This window comes from Protobothrops mucrosquamatus, unplaced genomic scaffold (assembly GCF_001527695.2).
Source record: "Protobothrops mucrosquamatus isolate PMUCROS unplaced genomic scaffold, P.Mucros_1.0 scaffold_149, whole genome shotgun sequence".
Classification (NCBI taxonomy): Eukaryota; Metazoa; Chordata; class Lepidosauria; order Squamata; family Viperidae; genus Protobothrops; species Protobothrops mucrosquamatus.
In genome coordinates, this window is record NW_015386225.1 from 149,285 (window position 1) to 177,190 (window position 27,906).

The 27,906-nt window shown below is 34.8% G+C and overlaps 1 protein-coding gene across 1 annotated transcript in view; it reads right to left on the reverse strand.

Moving 5' to 3' along the window:
* Window positions 1-27,906, reverse strand: part of GRIK1 (glutamate ionotropic receptor kainate type subunit 1) — an 87,737-nt gene that overhangs the window by 56,799 nt on the left and 3,032 nt on the right. Inside the window, exons 2-6 of the mRNA XM_015819332.1 lie at window positions 24,730-24,897; window positions 18,042-18,299; window positions 12,868-13,049; window positions 7,562-7,615; window positions 4,591-4,764 (exon numbers count right to left, since the gene is read on the reverse strand). Coding sequence (XP_015674818.1) covers window positions 4,591-4,764; window positions 7,562-7,615; window positions 12,868-13,049; window positions 18,042-18,299; window positions 24,730-24,897 — 836 coding nt within the window. The remainder of the gene's footprint in view (window positions 1-4,590; window positions 4,765-7,561; window positions 7,616-12,867; window positions 13,050-18,041; window positions 18,300-24,729; window positions 24,898-27,906) is intronic.

Consider the following 27,906-nt stretch of genomic DNA (forward strand, 5'->3'; position numbering starts at 1 on the left):
TTTTCCATCCATCTTTTAGCAAATGATTTTATACTGTGATTCATTTCTTGCTAGAAAAGGATAAGCTGCTTTGGAGATGAATATTCTAACATCTGATATATGTTTCCTATATTCTTGCACAGTTGGACTTTGATTGGGCAGAGTTTGTATTCTGTTAGATAGAAAAGTGATCTTGTCTGATTATGTGGGAAGAGTCTGAGCTTGACTTCTGAGGAAGTGGTCAGAGTCCTTATAATAGTATGTAGGAGAAGAAGGAAGACAGGAAGAAGAGACAGGGGCAGGACTACTATCATATAAAAGCTATCTTAGTCCAGTGCCGCCGCCCCCCCCCCCGACCTTTTGGGCATCAGGGACTGATTTTGTGGAGAGAGGCTTTTCCACGGACTGGAGGGGGCATGGCTTCATGTACTGCCTGCAACTCGTGGATGGGGCTTCACTTGTTTCTGCAGACCAGTTTCTGGCATGCCATGGACCAGTGCTGGTCCACAGACTGGGGGTTGGGGACCCCTGTCTTAGTCCACAGAAAGGGGCATGCATGGGAAGCATTTCAGAAGGGGGCCTCCCTATTTTCTGGAAAGTAAAAAGAAAGGGAAGGGGATAAATAGTTTCCATCTTGCACAATTCTGTTAATTTTAAAAACAGTATTAATACTTATAAGTGTGCTTTTTGACTGAAGATAGAACTTTCCGATTGTCAAGAACTCGACTACTTTGACCAGTGGAGGTATAATTTAAGTACGTGGAGGACTGGTGGGTGTTTTACTATGAGGTACAGTAGAGATACATTGTGGAGACAAAACACTCGACATAATCGTCAGTCATTTGAAGAGTCAATTAAGTTTTACGATTAACATTTCGTCAAGTACCGTATTCCTGTGGTTAATTGAGAATTCAAATAGTATTGTCTGCCCATCACATACATTCTAAAATAGTTGTCATTGATTAAACAAGGTCACCTGGTGGGTCTCCGAAATGGCCTTTTTCAACCATTCTCCCCTGAAATCTACCCTGAATTGAGTATTATAATCTCTTGTGTGATTTTTTGATCTTCTGAATGGTTGGTGGCTTTTTTCCAGCCTTTTTTCCATGTGATTTCTTATTTTTAATCTTTTGTTGTTAGTATTGTATTTCGTAAACCACCTACAAGCTGAGGCAGACTGTAGATCCAAACTCAATCAATGACTTTTTAGTAGAGACTTTCAGCAGATGTAAACTAAGCTGAAATTTCTTGCTATCATACTTGTCTTTGAAAATCTGGTGATCTTATATAGAATAATCTTACCAATACCTTCTGCTGTCCTGGTAGATAACTTGCATGAAGTTATCCCTTGTGTTTCTCTTTCAATTTATTCTTACCCAAACATTCACTGCAGGATTTCCTTCCTATGGTTTGTGAATTTCTGTGTAGGCATATTGTTGTGTCCCGTGCCTGCAGAAGCAGGCGCGGAAAGTTGCAAGAGTCCCGGGCATTTGCAAAAGCTGCCCGGGACCAGACTGAGTGGTGCCGGCCTTGCGCACATGCGCAAGGCGGGAAAAGACTGCCTTGTTATTGGTTGGAATTGCCCGGGGATCGGAGGGTATATATAGAGGCTTGCGCGCCTCTGGGCTTGGGTTGTTCGTAGATTGGAAGCACAGAATAAAGACTTGTTAGAAATGCTTCGTCTGAAGCGCCATTATTCTCCGGACTTAACACTGGTGACGAAGGTGGGATTCAGTCTATACAGCTAGGGAAGCTTGAAGACTCACCCAAAGAAGTCCGGAAGAGGAAAACGGCATGGAAGTCAACGTTATCCTGCCCGTACGAAATCGCTGGAGGGTGCGTGCGGCTGAAGAAGACTCTGATCCTCGATCATGGCGAAAGTTGGGCGTTTAGCGGAATTCGACGTCTCTTACCCCGAGAGGTGGGAATCTTATGTTGCAAGAGTCGAGACTTACTTCCGCGTAAACCAGATAAGGGAGGAAGGCTTAAAGGCTGCCACAATGTTGTGCGTTTGTGGGCAAGACGCCTTTGAGATCGCCGAGAACCTAATCGCCCTGACCTCGCTGGAAACGGTGTCGTACTCCGATCTGAAGAAAGTTTTAAAGGAACACTTCCAGCCCAAGCAATCTGTCATGGCTTGGAGGCACACATTTCAACAGAGGGATCAGCGAGCTGGGGAATCAGCAAAAGAATACATTGCAGCTTTGAGAAGTGCTGCTAAGCCGTGTGATTTCAAGGACTTAGAGGAAAGACTGCGTGATCGTTTTGTGTGCGGACTGAGGAACAGAGACTTACAGCAGAAGCTGTTCGCCATGGAAGATGTCTCTTTCCAAGATGCTCTGCGAGAGGTTTCGGCAGAAGAATCTGCAAGTGGAGTGGTCAAGAATTTGCGGCCCACTCGAAGCACTCCAGTGACTGCAACCATCCACAAGGAGGTGGACAAGCGGTACCAAGCAGCTGGGAGGAGGTCCAAAGATCGTCAGGACAAGGGCCCAGCTGAGCTTCGTTGCCTCGGATGCGGTGGTCGCCACAAGTGAGTGGAATGTCAGTTCCGTTCCGCCATTTGCCGAGCGTGCGGAAAGAAAGGCCACATCGCTGCGGTCTGCATGGGTCAACAGAAGGAGTTTCTACAAAACAACATGATTCGCCATGCTACTGCGGCTCCTTCACACCCTTCTACCAAAGGTGGCGTCCATGTTGGGCGCAGCATTATTTTATCTAGGGGGGAGGGGTGTTGTGTCCCGTGCCTGCAGAAGCAGGCGTGGAAAGTTGCAAGAGTCCCGGGCATTTGCAAAAGCTGCCCGGGACCAGACTGAGCGGCGCCGGCCTTGCGCACATGCGCAAGGCGGGAAAAGACTGCCTTGTTATTGGTTGGAATTGCCCGGGGATCGGAGGGTATATATAGAGGCTTGCGCGCCTCTGGGCTTGGGTTGTTTGTAGATTGGAAGTAGAGAATAAAGACTTGTTAGAAATGCTTCGTCTCAAGCGCCATTATTCTCCGGACTTAACACATATGATTTCTTTACGCAATACATTTATGGCTTTATAATAAATTATCCATGATAAAGCAGCTGTAGGCCTAAGTTTAAACATTTGTTTTCTGGACCAGCAAGTCCTTGAATCAGGTCACTAATTAAAATTTGCTAACATTAAATTGTTGAGAGCCTTACATTGTTTAATTGGTCTTTCCTTGTGATTTGGTTAAAAGACTAAAACCTGGAGTGAAATGTAGCATTATTTATTATTAAGCTTCACAGTTAATTTGAAAGTTAATTGAAAAAGAAAAATGGCTTTGTTTTTTTGAGGCAGATTGTTAATAACCTACTGTTGTGCTATTCTGATTTTTTCAATTCTGAATAACATTTTCCTAAAGGGGAAAAATGCAGTAGACTACGAGTACAAAATAGTGTCATTTTCCTTGACATACAAAATTTAGTGAAAGAAGCAGGAAAGCTGCATGATTATCCTGATGAGATAATAACAGGATTGTGTAACAGCTAAGCTAATCCACTCTGTAGTTATGCTAGCCTTGCAAATCTTCCAGAAATTAACAGATTACTCCTCCATTTCATTAGCCTACATAGATCATTGCAAACATAGGTGATATGAATTTATCAGTTACCTTTAATTGCAGTACAACTCTGGAATCCCTTTGAAGTCTCAATCAATACAACAAATTAGTATTACATGTGAGCTATTCCTGTATTTTGTTATATCTTGCCTTTCCTCTAGAAGCACAAAATTGAATTTGAAGACTGGTCCAAAGTCATCCAGTGACATTCCATGGCTGAGGGTTGGCTTGAATCTTCATCTTCCTAACTTAGTCCAATATATTATCATCACACTATGAGCTTCAAACTTCTCACAAGCAAGAACAAATTTAAGCATAATCCGTACATTGAGAATCACTTTGAATTGTTTAACAACATACGGTAGTTTCTTATTCTTTTTTTCTTTAGAATACTGGATGCAAGAGAGGAGACTTTAGGATATAAGAACAACATCAGACAGATTGGTACCAGCAACTTGATTATTAAGAGGCACAGTCATTAAGTGAAACATCATGCTCTTATGATAACAGAAATTCTTGGACTAACATTGTTTTCAATGCATTTGCAGGTAAACACTGCCTTGTACTCTAAAGAGCAGAATTCTGGGTTGTCTCACTTTCTACAGCATTGCTGAAAATGCAGAACTGTTCAAAGAACTACAGAATTATTCAAAGGCATTAGGGCTACTTTTTGCAAAATTATTTCCATTTATGGCTCAGTTGTAGCCATCTATAAAAATACAGCATGAACTAGCCTTTCCTAACTTTCTTTCTGTACAAAACACTTTGCCCTATAGAAGTTTTGGACTAACTGCATCTTGAAAGGAATCAGTTTGCAGACTGATTTCAATTGGTTTAACATGATTGCAATTACATTGGTTCCAAAGATGCTCCAAATCTCATGCAGCTCGTTAATATAACCACATATTTGCCTATGAACACAGAGCAGCTGCAATACTCTTCAAGTTATTGCTTTTTATGTCACTGACTCACTTAGAATTCGCTTGTGACTAAAATAATATAACTTCTTATTTCCTTTCAGATAGTGTTTTGTCACTTACAGTCATCATGCCATCCAGGAGTCCAGTCTCTGGCTTGGGTGGTGCCTGTAATCTTTCCATTGACCACTTATCAACAACAGAAGCCACTTGTGTATTGTCAATGTTGAGCAGACGAAATCCAGTCATATTGACTCCACTGTACCTATAGGGTTCCAGGTCTAGTGCAAACAAATCCTTTTGTTGGTGATACAACAACAACAAAAGAAAAAAAAACAAGGTATTAAAGATAAAAGGAATCACTTTGTATTACTTCAATCCAGTAGAATGAAAGTGCCACACTGGGTTAGTAGGGCTTTATATCAATAATGTAGCTTCCAATTAATTATCCTTGTATTATTCTTTGAGCAGAGAAACTGAAATTGTCCAAAATAGAAAATACTATTTTCTATCAACAAATACCACCCATGTAAATTTAAAACTGAAATAATACAGCTAAATATGAAATCTGATCTTTGACTTTCGGAATTTCTGCCAAATCCCTACTGATATTAAATATATATATATTTGTCCAAGTTTTCTAGACAGTGCATATATTATTAAATCTAAATAATGATGAGCTGAATATGATTTATTAGATATCATAGATATGATTTGTGTTAACCCGGAACTCCAGATATTTGCAATATTATATTCTAAGCAAGGTGCCCTGGAATATATATGCTAATTTATAATATTTTTATAATAATGTTTCTGCTACAAACACACACACACACACACACACACACAGAGAGAGAGAGAGAGAGAGAGAGAGAGAGAGAGAGAGAGAGAGAGAGAGAGAGAGAGAGAGAGAGAGAGAGAGAGAGAGAGAGAGAGAATCATGACAAATTGATTGGTTCATCCCTTGAAAAAGTCAACAACATTATAAAAATATATATTTTTACAATTTAGAAGCTCAGTATTTCTCTTGCCTGCTACCAGGGTAAATTATTGTCAATTTATCTGATGTATGTATTAGATCAGCAAAGAAGCAGTTCCATGTGATTTAGAGGTTAGCAAAGCAGGAATATAAGGACTAATTTATGTGATATTAATTTGTGTGGCACATTTCAACATCATGTCATAAATAACATAACATGAAAGAGTATAAATCATTTGTTAGGGAGTGAAATTTGTTTCATGAAAAAGTCTTGTTATAGTAAAAATCTATAATTCCAGTTATATTAATTTTCATGAAACAATACTATCAGTGTTGTCTGACATCTATTTAACCATTCCCATTGTTTGGAATATTGTGATTGTTTAATAAATTATAATAATATATAATAAATTATAGTAGGCAAAGCACATTTTAAAATGATGGAAATCAGGCTTTCCCAAACTGTGAGGTGTTCCTCCCTTGAGCAAATACAGACTTAGTCCAAAGGTATTGTGAAGAATCTTTTAATTATACTCTTACAACAAATCCATCCTTCTCAGGGTTTCATTATATTGTATTCATTATTCAATTGTATTCATGTTGGTGATGGATTTTAGGAGTGGTGTGTATATTAAAATTATACTAAAGGAGCTATGATGGTAAAAAGTTTAGGAACCCCTGCAATATGTAAATATCTCTCTCCCTCCCTCCCCTCTTATCTCTCTCATCTATCTAGAGCTGCATATATTTAGCATTTTTATCCTTCATAGGCAAATAATACTTTTACCAACCAAAACAATATGTTTAATTTCATTCCACTACTGTATGCTCTGGCGTGAATTACAGGTAGTCCTCAACTTATAACAGTTCATTTAGTGACCATTCAAAGTTACAATGGCACTGAAAAAAGTGACATGATGGTTTTTCACACAACCATTGCTGCGTACCCATAGTCACATGATCAAAATTCAGATGCTTGGCAACGGGTTCATATTTATGACAGTTGCAGTGTCCTGGGGTCATGTGATCACCTTTTGCAACCTTCTGACAAGCAAAGTCAATGGAGAAGCCAGATTCACTTAACAACTGTGTTACTAACTTAATATTTGCAGTGATTCATTTAACCACTGTTGCAGGAAAGGTCATAAAATGGGGCAAAACTCACTTAGCAACAGAAATGTTGGGCTCAGTTGTGATTGTAAGTCGAGGACTACCTGTAGAACATTCTCATCTTTCACAATGGTAGAAATAATTTAGTGAGGAAAGAAAAAGAAACAAAGAAACAGATCTTTCTGTTTATTTTAAATGTCTTCTCAATGTGAGAATGTAACATTTATGAAAATTATTAATAATAATTTATTTTAAAAAATATTAAAATAGGTTTTTTATAACAATATTATAACTTTTGTCCATAAAAGATAACCCTCTGATACGTAATAATTCTTTGAGAAGTTGCCTTTATTTTCATTTTGAAACACTCTGCCTTCATTTAATAAAACTCTTGAATAATATGGATTGCTCTAAGTCAATAACATACTAAAAACCTAAACAATGGTAGTGTTTTTGATTCAGTTTAAATATAAACAGAAACAATTAAGGATACTAGTCTGATTTTCTGACCCATCCCTCAGTTTTAGAGAAGTCCTATGGAAACTTTAAGGAAGGCTAGTTCAGCATTCACCTACTGGACGTACTCCATCTGCGTTGATTATAAAAGTGTATTGTTTACAGCCAACATGATCACATGTTCCCAGAGTTCCTGGTTGGGGATAGTTACTCTATGACCAAATCATTACAAATTTCAGAGTAGACCAGAAGCTTTGGTCTTTTCCTTCTGCCCAATATTTTCAAGGATATGCTACGGTATTAAAGTGTGAGTTCTTCGCTGAATTAATTAGCAGATTGAAGAGAGATGAAAACAGAGTGAGTGAATTGCTGATTGTGATGGATATGCCAAGCCACCTTGTTTACAAGATCTGACTACAAGCTGCTGTCATTTTTTAGCAGAATTTTATTTTTTTAAATATACTATGGCTGTACATAAAACACTGCCATAAAAGAAGCTCTTCAGCTATTTCTGTGGTACTGGTACAAAGAGTTACTGAAGTATCTTACCAGAGTTGTAAAAAAGAAGTGATAATATTCAGTCATCATTCCCATGGAGAGAATCTGAGAAAGAATAAAGTGGGGAGATGAACCAAAGTGAAAAACACAGCACAGGTAATAATAATTGATTCTGTAGTGCTGCAGTTTTTAAACTCTTTTAGACTGCAGAATCCATCAGGTGTTTTTTAAAAAAATTCTTCTGAGCCAGAAGTAAAGCTCTAATCATAGAAAATTGCCCGCATTCACATTATTCTTTCTTTCTTTCTTTCTTTCTTTCTTTCTTTCTTTCTTTCTTTCTTTCTTTCTTTCTTTCTTTCTTTCTTTCTTTCTTTCTTTCTTTCTCAGTCTAAAGAATCCCAGTAAGCTCACATCGTGAAACCCTAGGGTCTAATATACCAAACAACACTGTTACATTATCTTCATAGACTATGGAATAGTGCAGAGGAGTAATGCAAGGCAGTATGCATGTAGCTGAAAAATCTATGCCTATTTATTTATACTATTAATGGCTTTGCAATAATTACGATAACCACAGACAAGTCATCATCACCTGCTGTCCTTTGGATGAGAACTTTTTGATATAACTTTAAGGTAAATAAATTGGCCTGGAGCGTAGAAATATCAAAGTAAAAATCTTTGATGCAGTTCATGGTCGGCAGAATAAAACAGCTACCTGAGGAAGTGGATTTTGAATGTCAGGATATAACAGCAATGATTTTAAATTTATTACCATTGCATTTACACTGCCAGGAAAAGGAAAAGGTGTAAGTGGGATTTCTTCCCCTACCAGGTGCTAAATAATTTGACTGGCTTTGTACGACAAGGGAAGCTGCCATTCGCTATTCTTCAGGTAATATACATGTCTCGTTTGCTCTAAATTAGAGGCATAGAAATCAACACCAATGAAATAAGACAATATTTGAATCCTTAGCACATGTTGTATAATGTTCTGTATTATAATAAAAGAATCGGCATGAGAAATGTAAAACCCACAACAGGATGCTAACCTCCCATTATGTGTGATTGGAACCAGCTTTATTTAATACGTCAGTCAGCTATTTGCTGTTTTGAGGGTTACAATTGACTGCTTTCCCCAAATTAAACATTATTACTCCAATAAAGCTTGCTTGTTTTTAGGTAAAGCTCCTTTAAAGTAATAATGTTTAATTTGGAGAAAGCAGTCAGTTCTAACCCTCAAAACAGCAAATATCTGGCTGGTGTATTGAAGTGTGGGCTGCATCTACAGTGCAGAGTGATTGTATCTTCATGATGACAGTCTTATACTGTTATCATGGAGCAGTTTTTTATGTTCAGGCTTTTAATGTAAATATATGGTAGTCCAGTTGACAGAACAATCAGATATTTTGTAAAAAAAATACATAACTGGATAAGCCACAAAAAGATTCAGAAATATTCTATAGCTTGGAATTCCAAAGGGCCCCTTTGGGTACTCATAAGATGAAACAAAGCTGAACAATGAGGTCTACATTTTAATAATATAATAATGATATCATAAATCATGTATATGCTTCAGGTATTATCAATCAATCAAAGTATCTACCAGCATATACAGACCTTTCCTATTTTCAAAGGTAATTACAGCAGGTCACTGATTTTCGTAGCATTTGCTTAGTAATCCTATATCCCCATGTAATGAAAGAATAATAGAGAGCATTTCTTTATTATCTGCCCAGAGCAATCAATTTAATATAGGCATCCCTTTGGCACTGTGTGGAAAGAGTAGGAAAGAAGCTGCTGTTATTCTAATGCACATAGAAATATCTAGCGATTGGCTTTGGGATGAAGTCACATTTCTCAGAGGTTTTTTGTCAAGGCCAGCATGCTAATGATAAGCATGAACAATGCCAAATGGAGCAACATCATCTTTTCTTTCTGCTGGCCTCCCTTCTGATAAAACATGTAAGTCTCCTTCCCTTCTCTGAAAAGGTATGTTTTATGTTTTAAAAACATAAATAAATAAGTAAGATGTAATGTATCATGCGGAAAGTCAGAGAAATAGAACAGTCAAATTTGTCCCCTCATTCTAATGAAATGTCTCTTCGTGTGGTGCACATATATGTGTTTCATTCTTTTAGAACACGCCTGCTAAAGCTTCGGAAATCTTTGGAAAGATTTTTAGCCCCATATAGATAAAATATAGGGAAAAATATATCTGTTCTTATATATATGGCTAAAAAATAGGGAATATACATATTCCCATCCTGACTTATCTGCACAAAGTTGGAACCTCACTGAAACGATCAAGTACCAATTCTCTCATTTCCTTTGCACTCCTTTATTACTTTTGTCAGGCTTCCTTCAACTTATTCTATTTCTTTCTTCCATGAGATATTAGCAGAATACAGAACAGTATTCTGTATTCAATACAGTACGGTGAATGACAAATTAACCAGAACATTTAGAGATACAGCTTTCATTTAGAAGCAAAATCTGAAATGATATAAGCTAAAATTGCTCATATGGTGCAGTTTTCATTAATAATAAATTATTTTCATATAACTTGTGGTTTAAAGAAAAAGTTAAGAGAGCAGAAACTAAGTCAGAATATATAAAGTCTCAATGATAAATTTTGGTACAATTCTTGCTACACAATTTTCTCGAGATCAAAAGAAGTTACAAAATCCATCAAGGGAAGTATTAACTCATAGGATTCCCAGTGAATCCTTTCTTTGTGGAAAAAATTCTGTGATGAGATCTAGCCTGCTTTCTATCAGGTTGAAATAAAAATTCTCAATCTTAATGGCAACAGAACAAATCCTGAATTTTAAAAAGAATTTACTCGTGTGGAATTCTGATATCTTAACTTTCACTCCAATGCACAATTTCAAAGACAGGTCCTTTTAATAAAATTGCTTTATTGGTACAGGCAGGGCTTTTTTTTCTCATAGAACGCCCAGGACGGAATTCCGGCACCTTTTTTGGATGGAACCTTGTAGGGTAGGCAAGGTGGGTTGTATGATGTGTGTGAGTTCCGACATCTTTTTTTTTTTTTTTTTTAGAAAAAAAGCACTGGGTACAGGCAATTATTACAAAATGAAGAGCCAGTTACTTGCTGGCTAGAATTTCTGACCTTCAGTATTTGAATGCCTGTATTCAGCTGAACTTTTATTCATACCCATATACGGCTTCCTCAAAATGTTGCTTCAAATATGTTCCTGCTTTAGCAGAGTTGTCACTGAGATGCAGCTGCAGAGTCAAAGGCTGGGAATAGTTCTGCAGCCTTGATTCCATGCACTGCATCCCAAGTGTTCTATATTCTTCATTTGAGTAAGTTTTGTGAACATACTATGACACTCAATCATGAATTCTTCCTTGAATGAACATTCACAATTGAGTGAATTTTCACAGTATGCACTATCAGTAATCTTGATAGTAACTTTTACCTGGGCATATGTTAAGATTACTAAAGGTTTGGTTTTTCAACATCTCAAGATACTTTCAACATCTCCCTTATTGTTACAATATACACTATGAAATAATATATTCAGTCTGAGTTATCTTGAACTTTGCCTAACAGTTTATGGGAGTAAATTAATATAATATTTAGCTAGCTACATCTACGGAGAAAGACTCCATATGCACTGTATGCTGGTGTTGCAAAACAAACATGTAGACTAATGAAATTTAAGAATAAAAAATCTACATGAGATTTAAGAAGTCTAGTTATACATGATTTATATTAGTATTTTAGAATGATTGCAATTATTTATAAAATTAAGGGATCAACTATTTATTAGGTGATTAGGCTAAAGAACTAATATTTGTTTCAGAATTTAAAATATACCAAAAGCTGAATACTGCTTTCTGTAATGTATAGCTTTGCTTATTTTAGATATCAATCATGTTATTGCTAATGCTATAAAAATTCAATTCCTTTAGCTATTCATATTACCTTGAAAATGTACAGAACAGGTTAGTCTTGTCTAGATGATATATAACTTCAGTACATTATGATAACCTTCCATCTGTTTATAATCACTGTCCGTAACAAAATTCAAGAAGTTTCTAATGAGGCCTCTATTCTAGTTTACATTAGATAGATAAATCATTGCTGTTTGAATGGGTTTTTATGTTTTTTATTAGCTTGGTTTAAATCATTAATAATATTCTCAGCAGGTGTGTATATATGTATGTCGGTGTATAACCCCCCCCAATGCTAATATTAATTAATTTCCTCACTAGTAATTTACAACATTTTTTCAGTCATCAAGCCACATCATGTGCTGACACATGACACATGTTGCCTCAACCATGTCCGAATAACTGCTTTGTATACAAATAGCTTTAATTTCTTCCTACAAACTCAAAGGTTCAAAGGATTCTAATAATACAAAATACAGTAGGATTCAGTAGAGATAGCTAAACATTTAACTGTAAACAACTGTCTGACTCTCAGAGACATGGGTCTTGACACTTTGATCTAGAGATAAGATTTCAACTACATGTTAACACTTATTTGACCAAGAGGCCTCCCATTTTAATTATTGCTTTTGCCTACATCAATCTATTGTGGTTGTGTTTATGTTGTTAATTGTTAACCTGCCACAATTTTGAACAAATTTATTTGCAGCCTTTACCTTGCTCACACTGGCAGCTCCCAGGCAAACAATAATCAAATATAATTCTTCATTAAACAAGAAACTGTATCCATAAAATTGAAACCTAGGATATAGCTTTGGCAAAAATACATGTTAGGAGGATGCAACAAATTCTGGAATATTTTTAAACTTCTCATTGGTGCAAGGTGTCAAGCATGACTCCATGGGGGAACAAGTTATATATTAGGATAGCTGTCAGTAGCAGTTGGACAAAATTAAGTTTGTTATTTATTGCCATCCATCATTTTTTATATCAGATGTCTGCCATGTGAAATATACAGAATCGGGTATTTATATAGTGCTTAGGCTTATGACATGCATAATCAGTGCTTTTTTTGTAAAAAAAAAAAAAAAAAGATGCCAGAACTCACACACATTATACAACCCGCCTTGCCTACCCTACAAGATTCCATCCAAAAAAGGTGCTGGAACTCCGTTCTGGGCATTCTTTGAGGAAAAAAAGCCCTGTGCATAGTCTTTATATCTGTTGCGATGAGTGCTATCCCAGAGGGCAGTTTTTCAGTATCTTCTACATGTTGATCATAACTTTTAAAGGGATTTCTCCTTCAGTCAGGAAGACTGAAAGAACTTTCATGCTCTCAGAGAGGGATTATGGTAGTGAACGAAAGCTTAACACCCTCCCCCCCAAATAATTCTGTGCTTTCCAAATGACATGGGCCTTTCTCTCCTGTTTACCTGTTTCATGATTTCAGCTGCTGTTTCATGTGAACAATCAAATATCACAAAGAACTCTTTGCCCCTCTTCATCTCCTTGAGTAATGGTCGAGCATCTTTATTTCCAGAGGGCAATTGGCGTATTTTGATTTTAATATTATACCTTGAAGGGGCTTTGATGAGCTCTTGCAGACGAATTAGACCTAGAAAATGACATCCAATCATTCATTTCTGGTTAATGAATTTTTGCTGCCATTTATATTCAACATTTAAATTCACTGTCCTGCAATAAATTTCAAGTTTGCACCAACAATTTGATAGACTGATCACATCTTTCATTGACAAAATGTATAGATTTTTTTCTCCCTTTTCTGAACTTTTATGAGATATGCTTTCAAACAAGGTTTTTGGGACAGCTCTATATCACAGAGTTTTACTGGGGTTGTTGGAAAATTTTTTGTTTGCTTTACTACTTATAAGGAGAAAAACAAATTAAGAGGGAAAGCTGAAAGGTGTATTTGTCTGATAGTCCTATAAGATCTATATCTAGAAAAAGAGTAAAGACTATATAGCCCTCAAATAAACTGATGCATTTTCCAGTCAGTGGGAGGGGTTTTTGTTGTTGTTAAATTAATTTTATTATTTAAAACAGGGGTGTGCAAGGCCAATCCAATAATATATAGAAAGCCATAGCCAAACAGTGGGAAGGACTATGACAAAATTTGCTATCTTTGCATTAGGAATGGTAATTATCCAAGTTGTATATTTCATAATTTTATTTCACATTAAAAATTAAAATTTAATGACAAACTTTGGAAAAATATTTCAGAAGCTCATGTGTTTCATGTAAGTACACCCTAGTATAGGTATTGCAGTAAAAAAGACCCCTCTTGAATATCCAAGATCACTGAACAATTAAATAGTAAATAAATGGAATAACATTTCATAAAAAATTCAGCAAGTGAACTGTTGCATTACTCAGCAATATTTTTTAATTTTTAATTTTTTATACTTTTTTATTATAATAGAGACATACAACTAACAGAAAAAAATGATAACAAATAAAGAATTATCTATTGATTAAAATAAAGAAAGAAAAGGAAAAAAAGAACCTAAGGATAGCAATGTAAAATTAATTGACTCTTAAACAACTCTTAAACATTATTAAATGCATACTGTTAATATGGAAATGTTTTGCTTTCAATTTCTTTGCTGGTCAGTTTTCTCCAACACTGGCATGTTCCAAATGTTGCCTTTAGTACCATGGACAATGTCCATGCTGCCTAGGGAATTTTGGAAGTTGAAGTCTATACACCTGGAAGAGGGCCAGGTTCGGCAATACTGAGATAGGCAGCAAGATGAGGGAGCCAGCCAAATGATGTCCCAGAAATCCAAGGTTCAAAATGGGATATCAAAATGAAGGAGACAGAATGGTGGTTGGTTTAGCAAAGGAGAAGTGGAACAGTCACTCCCAGGTTATAGAGGGAATGAAACTCAGAAAAATTGGAGTTATGTAACAAGGTAAAGGATGGGACGTACATTTAAACTATGGCACAACTAGGTTAGAAATGCCTGATGTTTTGCTAGCTTTGGCCAAGGACAGAAACAGAGGGGAAAAGGTGGTCTATACATGGTGACAATGTCAGTACCAGAGCTGAGAAACAACTTTCTGTAAACAATTAAATAAGAAATGAAAATATAATGAGGTGCTACACAGGAAAAATAATGCACATGTATCAAATGCAGAAATTTAAAGAGGAAAGGGTGCTGGAGAAAGCACACACAGTTGAATATTCTGTATGTTTCCTCAAAAAGAAAAGTTGCCTTCCAAAAGTATTATTATTGCTATTACATCAGAATGCACACCTTTTTTTCAGTTTGAGAAAGCTACTAAACTTAAATGATATTCCAGCCCCCCCCAAAAAATAGAAGCACATGTAAAGTGGAATTTGATTTCATTTTATGTACATTTAAATTTAATATAAACTATTTGATATCTGTAATTTCTAAAATGATATTTAACGTTTTAATTTTATTTATTTGTATCCCTCCTTTACTATTTTTACAAATAAGTCAATGCAGTAAACATATTCAACACACTTTCGCCACCTGTTTCCCCCACAACAATAACCCTGTAAGGTGAATTGGGCTGAGAGAGAGTGACTGGCCCAAAATCACCCAGCTGGCTTTTGTGGCTAAGGTAGGATTTGAACTTACAGCCTCCTGCTTACTAGCCTAGTGCCTTAACCACTAGAACAAACTGGTTCCTCTTCTTTATCATCTTCTTTTGCAATATTTAAAATTTGATAAGAACTTTTGCAGAATTCTTGGGGTCACATTCAATGTCTTGGGCAGACAGATGTAGTCTAGAATCTCAAGCTGAATATTTCTAGCTTAACTGTAAGGAAGGGTGGACAATCTGGTTACAAACATGAATGGATGTGGTTTGCTAAATTCAGTGACTATATATAAGTAGTCCTCGATTTATGAGCATAATTGGGCCCAAAATTTCTGTTGTTAAGCAAAACAGCTGTCTATGACTTTTCTTGCCACAGTTGTTACGTGAATCACTGCAATTGTTAAGTTAGTAACATGGTTGCTAAGTGAATTTGGCTTCCCCATTGATTTTGCTTCTCAGAAGGTCGCAAAAGATGATCACATGACTCCGGGACACTGCAACCGTCATATATACATGCCCGTTGCCAAGCATCCAAACTTTGATTGACTATGGGGAAGCTGCTATGGTTGTGAGAACAACGGTCCTAAGTCACTTTTTTCACTACCATTGTAATTTCAAACTGCCACTAAACGAATAGTTATAAGTCAAGGACTATCTGTATAGAACTCTAGTATCAGCCTTCCAACCATGCATGCAAATAATTCTTCCTTTATGCATATACGTGCACATATATATTTAAGATTTTTTTCCTATTAAGTCAAAAGAAAGCCTGCAAAGAAAGAGTTTGAATACAAGCAAGAGTTGCTTAAAAGAACCCTTTAAAAATGGCAATTATCGTAATGAATCTTCAGCAGATTTGTGAATGGACCCATTTACTTTGCTTTGTATGGTTCCCTTTAACATCTGCAGCATAAGAATTGCACTAATAGAATGCAAACTGATGTATAAAAAAGCATAAAGTATCACTCTAGTTACTCTGATGTGCCAGAGTGATTGCTCTCCTGCCAGCTATTGTCTTTGCTCAAGGCCTCACATTGAACTGATAAAATTGACTTTTTTCCTGGTAGACTGATTTTCTTTCAGTTTTAAACATCCACAAGCCAATAAAAAATACAAACCATTATGACTATTGAAGTGAAAATTGTAGAAGCACTAAACAAATCTGGTTTTGGCTGGATCAGGTTTGTGGGCCCCCTGGAAAGACTTTGAATATAAGGGAAGATATGCAAATTGGCTGCAAATCGACAGCTTGGCTAACTTAAGCTTCTATTGCCAAAGTAGCTTCTTCAGTCATTCCTGAAGGTTATAATAACAAAGAAATGCATAATAATATCTGCTGTAATTACTGTTTAAGACTTCTTGGCTCAAAAATATCCTTTATCATATGGTGTCCTCAGGAAGAAAAATACACATTATAGCTGCTGGTAAATTTTAATGGGAGAAAATGGATTAATTAAGGAAAGGTCTAATCCATAATGCCTACAGATCTCTTTTCATATCTACAAATGTATTTTGTGAGGTGACAAGAAAATACATCAAAAGGAAGAAGAGATTATATTACTTTTCAGCCTCCTCCCTTATCCTTTTGGTTTTTTTCCCCATTTAGCTCCAAAAATAAATGAGAGCCCATCTGATACAAATATGATCTTGTCATGAGGATTAAAAGGGATCTATCCCTTTGTGATATGCTCTAGCTTTGATTTGAACAGGGCTTCCCACTCCTATATTGTTGCATGCTGGGATGGGAGAAGGTAGTTAATATCACTGGGTGTTTTTTCCCCCTCCTGATAAATTGCAGACATGTTGTCCCTTGGTATGCTTCCCTGATATTTCATAGCTTCCCGTTTGAAGAATAGAGTCTGAGTTTGGATTCAAATGCCTACTTTGGACTAAAGAAAAGTAAACAAACAAACAAATATATAAATGCTATGTAGGGAAAATATCATTAAAAGAATTTGATATTTCTAAATTAATCTAAGATTTACAATAGATACAAAAATGGGCCGACAAACCTTCAGGAAAAAAAAAAATAGAACCTATGGATTACTTGATTGAATGGCTATTCCACTTTCCTCTATTGGCAGTGATTAAGTACCGTAGTTAGAATGCAGTATTGCAGGCAATTCAGCTCACTGCCAGCAGTTCAATTCTCACTGGCTCAAGGTTGACTCAGCCTTCCATCCATCTGAAGGTTAGGATTAGGGTCTCAATAAAATGAAGACCCAAATTGCTGAGGGCAATTTGCTGACTCTGTAAACCACTTAGAGAGTGCTGTAAAGCACTATGAAGTAGTATATAAGTCTAGGTGCTAGTGATATTGTTATTGTGCCTCCAATTCATCCCTAATCATGTAAATGGTCATTTCCTGTTTAGAACAATGGACCTTATCCCCAGGCAAGTATCTAAAGGACAAATTTTCCATAAAAAGATATAACCAGCATCAAATAGTAATGAGATAAAACAAAAAGCATAATGAGCACAACTATAAATAATGTTTTTAAACAATAAGCACCTCCATGAGACTTCTGTGATGAGGTACAATGAAGAATCATGGAGGTCTCCTGGAGGCCTTGCAAGGTGTGGTGATGTCACAAAGACCTGATGAAGGCCTCACAAAGAGCAGCAGCTGCTTCAGCTGGCATGCTTCATGGGTAGCAAGAAGAAGAAGACAGAGAAGGTCAGCTGGTGATAATGGGGGCAACACGTCTAGCATCAGTGGCAGAGTGAAGGGCAACCAAAAAGGTAGAGATGAGGGGGGTAAGTGAGGGAGAGAGATTTTTCCTTCTTGCAAGAGGTAAGTTGGGCTGAGTGTCAATAATTAGCCCAAGGACACCCATTGAATTTCTGTGGCTGAAGACTGATTTCAGCCTGGTCTTCTTGCAACCATAGTTGTTTATGGTGAATGCAGCAGAAGAAGGCATAGTGCTTCCACAAGTTCTGATCTAATAATTATGCAGGCAGAAAATCAGGAGCATTTCTGTTAATATAATATTTTTAAATGTTTCACGATACTTACTTGTACTGTCTTCATATACAACTGTTACTATCTTCCAGTTGTAATGTAGCACCAAATCTAAAACTGCCCGGCTGATGGCTGCATAGTCTGGATAGAGGTTGATGTAAAAAGAGTCTTTGAGATCCACTGTTGGATGTTTCCATCGTGTCTGAATATGTGGAACTTCAAGTGCATTGCAAATGGATTGTACTGCGCTGACTGACGAGCTGTGGGATGGTCCAAATAGTGCAGCTACTCCCAGAGCAAGCTGATCACATGCTGAGAGAGAGAGGGAGGGGAAGGGAAAAGTAATCACCCAGCAGAAAAAAGGGAATTATGTGCTCATCAATGCTTCACTGTTTTAAATTAACCAATGATGCTTCCTGGTACAAAATTCATCATACAAAATAAATAAGAGAACTAAAAATAATGGTTTTAATCTTATTACCTTTAAACTGGGCTGGCTTCAAATCTTCCACTTCTGATGGAAGATATTAGTCAGCCAAGAATATTATAACAACATATTTATTAAATAAAAACTTTATGAATGGCAAAATAATTACAAATATATAACAGTGCAATAGCAGTGGAATAATTTCTAAAAATAAATACTTGGTAAATTGCTATCCAAGGTATCATAATTTGTTTTAATCTAATTATGAGAGTTCAGAAAAATATTCACTTTGGCAAGATATTTTGATTTTACTGAGATGTTTATGGAATTAAGAACAGAAAATCATTGGCATATTAATTATAGGTATACTAGTATTAAACATTGAATCAGGTTTTTAAAACGTCAGTCTGTAACTTATTTAATCAGCTATGTTTACTGAGAGTTTCTCAAGAAAGGTCTACGCTCAGAATTTTATAACAATTATAACATTTTTTATTTATAAACCCAATTTTGAATATAATATTTATGAGTAAAGCTTTCAATATATCTTGAGAACAGATGAGAGTAATTGCTTTATCATTTTCATTTAATCATAGAAACACTAATTCCAATTAATTCTAATTTCTACTCTGGATTATCCCATGTAAACACATTTTCTGCATTGTGTAACAATGAAAGTAACAAATATATTTAAAAAGTTAACAAGAATTTGAAATATCAGAGGAAATATACAGTTTTTCCTCACACACAAACATTTTTTGGTATAACTACGAATAACAATTTTGTCTGACATATTATCTCCAGATCTAAATGGATATCATTCTATTTTTAAAAAAGATTTGATTTAACTACCCTACAATTTTGACTGGTTGATGGATTGATTGTGTGCAATCAATGTGCATTGAGTGACTTATGTGCAAGTCATTTTTGACTCCTAGAGACCACACTGATAGATTTTCTCCATGACAATCTGTCCCTAACCTGGTCTTTCAGGTCTTCCAATGGTGTATTCATCACCACTCTATCCACCTTTCTCTTGGTCATCTTCTTCTCTTTCCTTCCATTTTTCCCCAGCAGTAGAGCCTTCTCCAGAAAGCTAGGTCTTTGCATAATGTGTCCAAAGTAGGAAAATTTGACCCTTATTATTTTTCCTTTTTTTAAACACTCAAAACCCTCAGAAAATCACTTTTATTTTGTCATCACAGTATTGGGCTATTGTTTGCTTTTGTTGCCCAATTTTGGCAGTACAGTGAAAGAGTGCTATAGGATTGTATGTGGTCTGTGGGTTGTCTTTTCCTGTATTGAGGATGTTATAGATACTCATCTACGACACTCCTGACTTTGTTCTTATGAGCCAAGATCAGCCAGCATAATACAATTATTCAAGATGATTCAGAAACTGATTACAGGATGTTGACAGAGGATTGACATAGGACTGTTATACACCTAGAGCATATTAAATTATTTTGGCAATGTTTTTGGCAACATCAGCAGACTAATCTGATTAAAGTTGGAGGCTATTCATTTGTCCTTCTTCCTTGAAAATTCAGAAATTCTTTAACAGGCACAATGAAATAATAAGGGAATTTTCAAATTGTTTCAAATCCCAGAATCAAATCACGAGTCTACTCTCTAGTGATAGAAAATTGGCTGTGCTTAAGCGAACTTTTTTCTCTTGTGGAAGCCATCAAATTCTTGTGGAGCCAGAGTTCTGTGGAATACAATTTGAAAAATCCTGCTATAATTACCCAATATTAGATCTCTCCTATCCAACCTCAATTTAATGAGTGGGGGGACCATGTTTCTATCTTTGAAAAGTTTAGCATTTGAAAACCATCTTTAACAAATAGTATACTTCAAATGAAATAAAATATAGGAAAGAAGACCCCTAACAGTATATTTGCCCTGGAGGAGATTATAAAGATGAGTTTTATTTATTTGTGTTTATTTTATTTGTTATTATTTTAAAGAGGTTTTTAACAGAATAAAAGCAGTGCAAATTTTGAACTGAAGACAAACTGAATAGGGGAAAATAATAAGAAACTGAAAAAGAAAGAAAGAAAAAAAGAAAGAAAAATGTAGTAAAGAAGTGGCAATATTAATAGTTATAAATACATTTATATTTTTATCCTCTCTAAGATGACATCATAATTTCCTTATTTTTGTATTCTATCCTTTCTAATCATCAAATCCACAAATTGTCAGTTCAGTTTTTTTCCAGCAAAAAGTCCATTAAAGACTTCCGATCACTAATAAATGTAGTCATTAATCTTTCTTTAAGCAAACAAGTTAATGTTGACATCTTTGCTAATTCCGTCCTCTTCACCAACCATTTCTCCATTGTGGGTATTTCAGAGTCTTTTCATTTTTGCACATATAGTAGTCTCAAAGTGGTAATCATACATGAAGATAATCTTCCATAACTTTTTCTAATTGTCTAATAGTACCAGCAAAAAAGTTCTAATTGAATATTAGTCTTTAAAATTATTTTATCATTATATGTATCTGAACTGCAAATTTTCTGGCTTTTTTTACAAGGCAATTATTATTATTATTATTATTATTATTATTATTATTATTATTCGTGATAAAATGACCCTTCCTATTGTCCACATTTCCAACAAAATTTGAAGTACCTTTATACATTCCAGATAATATTTTTGGAGTCATATTCCAATGGTATATCATTTTATAAAACCTCTCTTTTAAATTATAATGTAATGTGAATTTCAATCTTTCAACCACTGTTCAAATAATATGTTATAGCCAGAGTTCATACACCTTTTTATGATATAGTCTATCACATTATTATTATTATTATTATTATTATTATTATTATTATTATTATTATTATTATTATTATTATTATTATTATTTCAAATTTCAGCAAAAGTTTATAATTTTAACAATTATAATATTGAACAATAATTTAAATGTTACAGATAAGGTCTAACCTTACCTTTTGCTTCAGTGAGACACTTGATGCTCTAACAAATTTTTACTGAATGACATACAGAAACTGATAGTCTTTATAAATACAAGATTGGGATTCATATAATAGGGAAGCTACCTTAAGTATAGCAGAAATATAGTTGCTGGCCTAGTATAAAAACATAAAATAAAGGAATAGCTAAGTCTCATGTGATCTATTATATATCTCCAATGAAAACAAAGATAATTAAAGACATATGATTGTACTTAAAACATCTCATAATTCTAAAGAAGATCGTGACACAATTAAGTCATCAATAAAACCAATCAAGCAAAAACTGAAAAAGAATGGGAGAAGGATATATCTTCATTACGCTACATGCAGCAGATACGTCTGATCAAATTAAAGTAATGTCTGGGCAAATGTTCTACATTAATGTTATTGCCAGTAAAGCTCATAACATTATGTGGTTAGAATGGTTCTAATATATATTTAGAATAAATGTATTTGGGATGTTTGAATTAAATGTCTGAACAATTTTTCTTAATATGATAAGGACATTGGATACACACATCCTAGAATCCCAAGATACATACTAAACTAAGTGGAATTTTAATTTTGTAAAGCTAAATTAGGAACAATGTCCTTCAAAATGCATGTACTCTGGGGGAAAAAAAAATTGAGACATGCAATTTTATCAAGATAAAAACTAAGCTACTTTACAACCCTCCCCCTAATAATTACTCTTCTAATGAGAAACTAATAAAACTTTGAAATCACTAAAAATAGGGATCATTCTTCAGATGTATTTATTAAATTTATATGCCGCACATCCCACTGTTGAAGTGACAATTATATAATCATATACAATTGGTTTGATCTCAGAGCATAAATCAATAAAATAAGTAATCAGATATAAATTAGAAGGCACAGTCGCAATGCCTTCATGAAATACAAATGGTTTTGGCTGCAATTATGAAAACCCTTAATTTTACAGAGAAAAAAAATGAACCTAGTACTGTTTAGAACTTTTAAAGTTCTACAACTGTAAAAACAAGAAGATAAAATAAGAATATGAATAAAACAACTGAAATAATTGTACTAGTACAGTACATAGCATAAAATTGCAATAGCTGGCTCTTTAGTTTAGTTCAACTAGAGCAAGAAAATGAGTGTAGCATATTCAACATTAAAAACAATTCCATTGTTATTAAGCAATTTGAATTTATAAATAATATGTTTTAGGAAATGAAATATATTAGAAAAATATCAAATTTTCAAAAAAACACAAACAATTTAAAAAATAAATCTAATAACAATTAATAACAGTTCAATAGCGCTTTAAAACAGTAATGATTATGAATTTAATAAATGTAAGAATTCTTAGATTGAAAGCAATGAAATAAAACAAAAAACTAAAGAGCAACCTATTATTAGTATTTAAAAATATGTGCTGAATTCATGATAATTTTAATGAATTATACATATTGTATTAACCCCAAAATATATAAAATTAATGTACTGAAAAAGGAATTAAGATAGTGCTAGAACTTTTATGGGTACTTTTGTGACAAATTACATTCATGGTCCAGGAGATTTAAAACTATGAAAAATGATCCTTAAAAGCTAAAAGGATTTAAATCGGATCAATTTCTAACAATTTGCACCTTATGTTTATAGTCTGAAGTCTTTAGTTAATGTTTTATAATCATTGTTTTTCAGGTTATTATTTTAAAAGTTCATTATTAATATTCATTATTAACATTCCCTTTCCACAATATGAGGTCCCAAAGCCAAATGTTTAGGCCTACAAATATTTAGAAAATTATAGCAGATTATTGGCCAAGAATGACAGCCTAGCTGCTTATTCAATAGAATTACAAAACTGTAATTTTCTCCCTTCAATATTACTAATTTTTAATTTTTTTTAACATGTTTATTATTTATTTGTTGCCATAAGCTTACATGGCCCTTTATATAATGACATAAGCAAAAGTGAAGTACTTGCAATCAGCAGAGAGTGGGAAGAGAAAAGATTAGATATAAAAGATATGAGGAGAACAATTGCGTGTTCACGCAGTATTTATATTTCATTCCCAAATTGTTAGACATGTTTAGCTGTTTATTATCTGGTTCCCCAGGATGCCTGACAAACAGGTAATTAATCAATTTATCTTTTTCTGGAAAAAGTAACAATACATCAAAAGTCTTGTCTCATCAAAAAAACAAAATGGAAACTGCAGTATACAGAGAAGGGGGAGGATCTGTTTGCCAATTTAGTCAATAAATAATGGCTTCTAAAGTTCTGCATATCCAATAGTTTTATGAGCCACTATATTTAACATGTTTGCCATGCTGTTGTGAAGCATGTAATTATTATTTAGTTAATAGTAATGCAGTTTATTTTTCTAAAATAAAATGAGCTAAATCTAACTTTTTCTTTTATTAATTGCTAATTTAAATGTTAAACCTTTCAGTTCTACTTTTAAATTTTATATTTTTGAGATTAAAACATTTAAAGCTGAATTTATAATGCAGACCAATCTTCTCCAATCTTGTGGAATCCAGAAGGGTTGGTCTTCATTTCCATAATTCTTATCCAGCATAAATAACAGCTTTGCTAGCTCAGGATTTGGGGATATATCTAAAGAATATCACACTTGGGAAAGTGAAATAAACTTCAGCCCATATCACTATGAGCAAGTCTATATTTAAGAAATCTTTCTGTCAATACTTCCATTTAATTAGAAGGGCTTAACTGAAAATATATAGCAAATCCTCACAACAATGTCATAGGCAAAGGGAAGTGGGTAGAGATTAAATATCTCTCTAAAAATAATGACAGATTTCTGGTGGTGAACTTTAGGATGTAGACCAGACATGTCAAACTCGCGACGTCACGTGACGTCGCGCAACGTATCAGGAGAGTTTTGCCATTGCCGGCAATGGGGTGGGCGCGGCTTCCACATGAGATGTCCGGCCCACGGGCCGGCAGTTTGACACCCCTGATGTAGACGCTATTAAGAATGCAAAAAAAAAATCCATTTGCAAGTAAGGAAATGTTTGAATTTCTGTCACAATCTATTATTATCACAAGGCTAAATATTAGCAAAGAAGATAAGTTTAATGTGGCTTTCTAGATATTTCAATATTGCAGCGCTTGCAACTATTTTAACTCTTACACAAAAAACTGAATTATTTCAGATAATTACACAATGCTCAATATGTGTGTGAAAAAAATATGATTCCATCACAGGGGGAGAAAAGTAGACATTTAATTAACTAAATGGAGTTATCATGTGTGGATTAACTATTACAAATATTGAGAAATTTTAGAGAAAAAATGGGCACTCAATAAGGCATTACAATGCTGAGATAGTTACCTCGTCTTGAGGCTTCAAAACTATCGAAGAGATTAATTCTCTGGATGTCATAGGTCAATGTAGTATTAGGCATCAGTGTTCTGTTTCTGTTAATATTGGTGACTGCAAACTTGAAAGCTAGTTCTTCAACATTAACAGGTTCATTTTCCATCATTTCAAATATCCCCCCTGCAAAAATAGAGAGACAAGAAAAAAAAGTTATCCTAATTCTAGTTTGCTATAAAATCAACACTATGGAATCCTTGGGTATCAAAGTGTTCAATAGAGCAGCATTTTTCAATCTCAGCAACTTTACTATGCATGGGCTTTACCTTCCAGAATTCCCTAGCCCACATGGGAACATCTTAAAATTGCTGAGATTGAGAAGCACTGCATTAGACTGTGCACTAGTTCAAAAAGATAGAGCACGGCTAGAGGTTCATATGCAGCACTCAATCAGCATCCTTCTTGTAGCCTTCCAGAGCATTCCTAGAGTGATGGGGCCAAATATTTAAAAGATTTTTGCACTTGGGGGTTGGTTAGTTGGTTGATTAAAGTACAACTTTCCTGCCCTAAACATTGATATATTTAAGCTTTAAAAAAATTGAATCCTTCTTTGAAAATGATTCATTTGGAAATGTATAATTTCACAGAATCATGGAATATATAACATGTATAGTTGCGTATAAGCTTATCCACACAAAAGCCAATTCTCATTTTTTTACTCAAAATATGTGCCACTTGCAGATAAGCTGACCCACATTTTTCATTGTATTTTGGTTAAAAATTTGAGGGTCTGCTTATCTGCAGATGGGCTTGCAATGCAAGTATATATGGTAAATACAGATACTTTATTTATTTTTTTACCATATATACTCATGGATAAGCCCATTCATGGATAAATCCAGCTCAATTTTAGAGTGCATTTTGATACCCAAATTCTTGATTTATCCATGAGTATATGTCTGAAAGATTTTCATATTGTCAGAATAGTGTATGATTCACAACCAGTTTTGTTTCTTGGAATAAGCACTTAATTGTTTTATTAATGTATAGTATGTTTCCTTTCTGAGTTTACTAGAATGAAAACTTTAGCCACTAATCAGCTGAATAGGGAACTTCTACACAACAATCAGACATCAATACAATGAATCTTTACATCACTAAAAATACAAAAAGGGATCTTGCAGTCATTTATGTCATAATAAGCTACGATTGTTGTAATTCTGCGAATAGATCTTTTTTACAAGGTAGGTTTTTGAGCAATCTTATAAAGTTGGAAAAGCCCTGGAATGGCAAACAATCCATTCCAAGCCATTGTTCAGAGTAAAATCTGTTAAAGCATCTCTGACAGATGACAATCTAGCCTCGGTTTGAAGATTTCTTCACACACAGCCTATCCAACTAGATCACGGGTGTCAAACTTGCCACATCACGTGATATGTCGTGACGTATCGTGACTCTTTTTGCATTGCCGGCAATGGGGTGGGTGCGGCTCTGGTATGATGAAACCGGCCCGTGGGCCAGCAGTTTGACAGACCTGAACTAGATGATGGTCTTATATGAACCTTCTTCCTTATAGATTTACCCATTTATTATGGCCCTGCTCTTTGGGACAATAGAGACTAAGTCCACACCTTGTGCATGACAATTACTCAGATGCAGATAGTCTTATGACCACATCTGAGCCCAATATTTCTCTTGCTAAGTGAGATGTTTGTTAAGTGAGTTTCACCTCATTTTATGACTTTTCTTGCCACAGTTGTTAGTTAAGTTATTAAGTTTAACTTAAGTGAATCACTGTAGTTGTTAAGTTAGGAACTCAGTTGTTAAATGAATTTGGCTTCCCCTTTGGCTTTGCTTGTCGGAAGGTTGCAAAGGGGGAATCATATGACATCAGGACACTGTGACCATCATATAAAATGAGTCAGTTGTCAAGTGACTGAATTTTGATCAGGTGACCATGGGGATGCTGCAACAGCTGTAAGTTTGAAAAATGATCATATTACTTTTTTTAAGCACCATTGTAACTCTAAACAGTCACTAAACAAATTGTTATAATTCAAGAACTACTTGTATTTGAAGATTGCTAACATATCTCCTCTTCTGCAGGCTAAAAATATTGTTTTCCTTTAACCCTTCCTCATAGAGCTAACTTTCATACCACTCACCAACTTAATGGCCTTCTTTTGAACTTCTTCCAATTGGTCACTGTTCTTTTTGAATGGTGGTACCCATAACTAGATATAATTCAAATATCTGTAACATCTATAAGATACTGAATTAAAAAGGAAAAAATAAAAGCGGCTTCCAGAAGCTGCTTTTGATTTTCACATATCATTTACTCATTTAATGTTAATCACTGAAGAATAAATGGAATTTTTCAATCATTGATTCCCCATATAAAACTTACAATTGACAATTTATATTTCTCAGACAAAAATGTAATCTTGTAATATATTGCAATGGGCTTTGATTTCAGTATGTCCCTTGAATAGAGTAACATAATCATTATCTGATACAAGAAAAAGATAATAAATTGTAACTGTTCTATGCCTTAACTTAATATAATAATACACAGAAGAAAACAAGTCTAAAAAGTTATGGACTGAATTTTCTTGCCTATACGTGGCTATATATATATATTTGTAATATTATTTCAAAAGGTGAGAAGATAAATTTTATCATCTAAGTGACTTACAGCAATTAAAAATACAAATTATGAAACAGCACAATTAAAATTAAATAAAAACTAAAATCAATACAGTAATGTTAAAATAAATTAAATTAACCAAACTTGATGAAAGAGAGAGCTTTTCATAATTTTCTTGAATATTGAAGATGTGGAGAACTAAGCCATTTCCTTTAGGAAAGCATTTCAAAGGCATTCACACCTCACCAAAGGAGGATTTCTCGCCCATACTAAATATTCTGGCAGCAGCAGATTCTTCAAAAGGGGTTATTATTATTATAGTGGTGGTCATATCCTGCTTTTTTTTTGTATAACTCAAAGTGTCACATATAATACCCTCATACTACAGTTAGGTAGGCAAGTTCACTGACTACTTCTCAGTCAGGCCTGAAGCTATTTATGGCTTTAAGGGTCAACATCAGCCCCTTTATATTGTATCTGGTTGGCAGCTGGCTTATTAAGCCCACTGGCTTAGGAACAAGCACAGTTGATTCAACAGGTATATA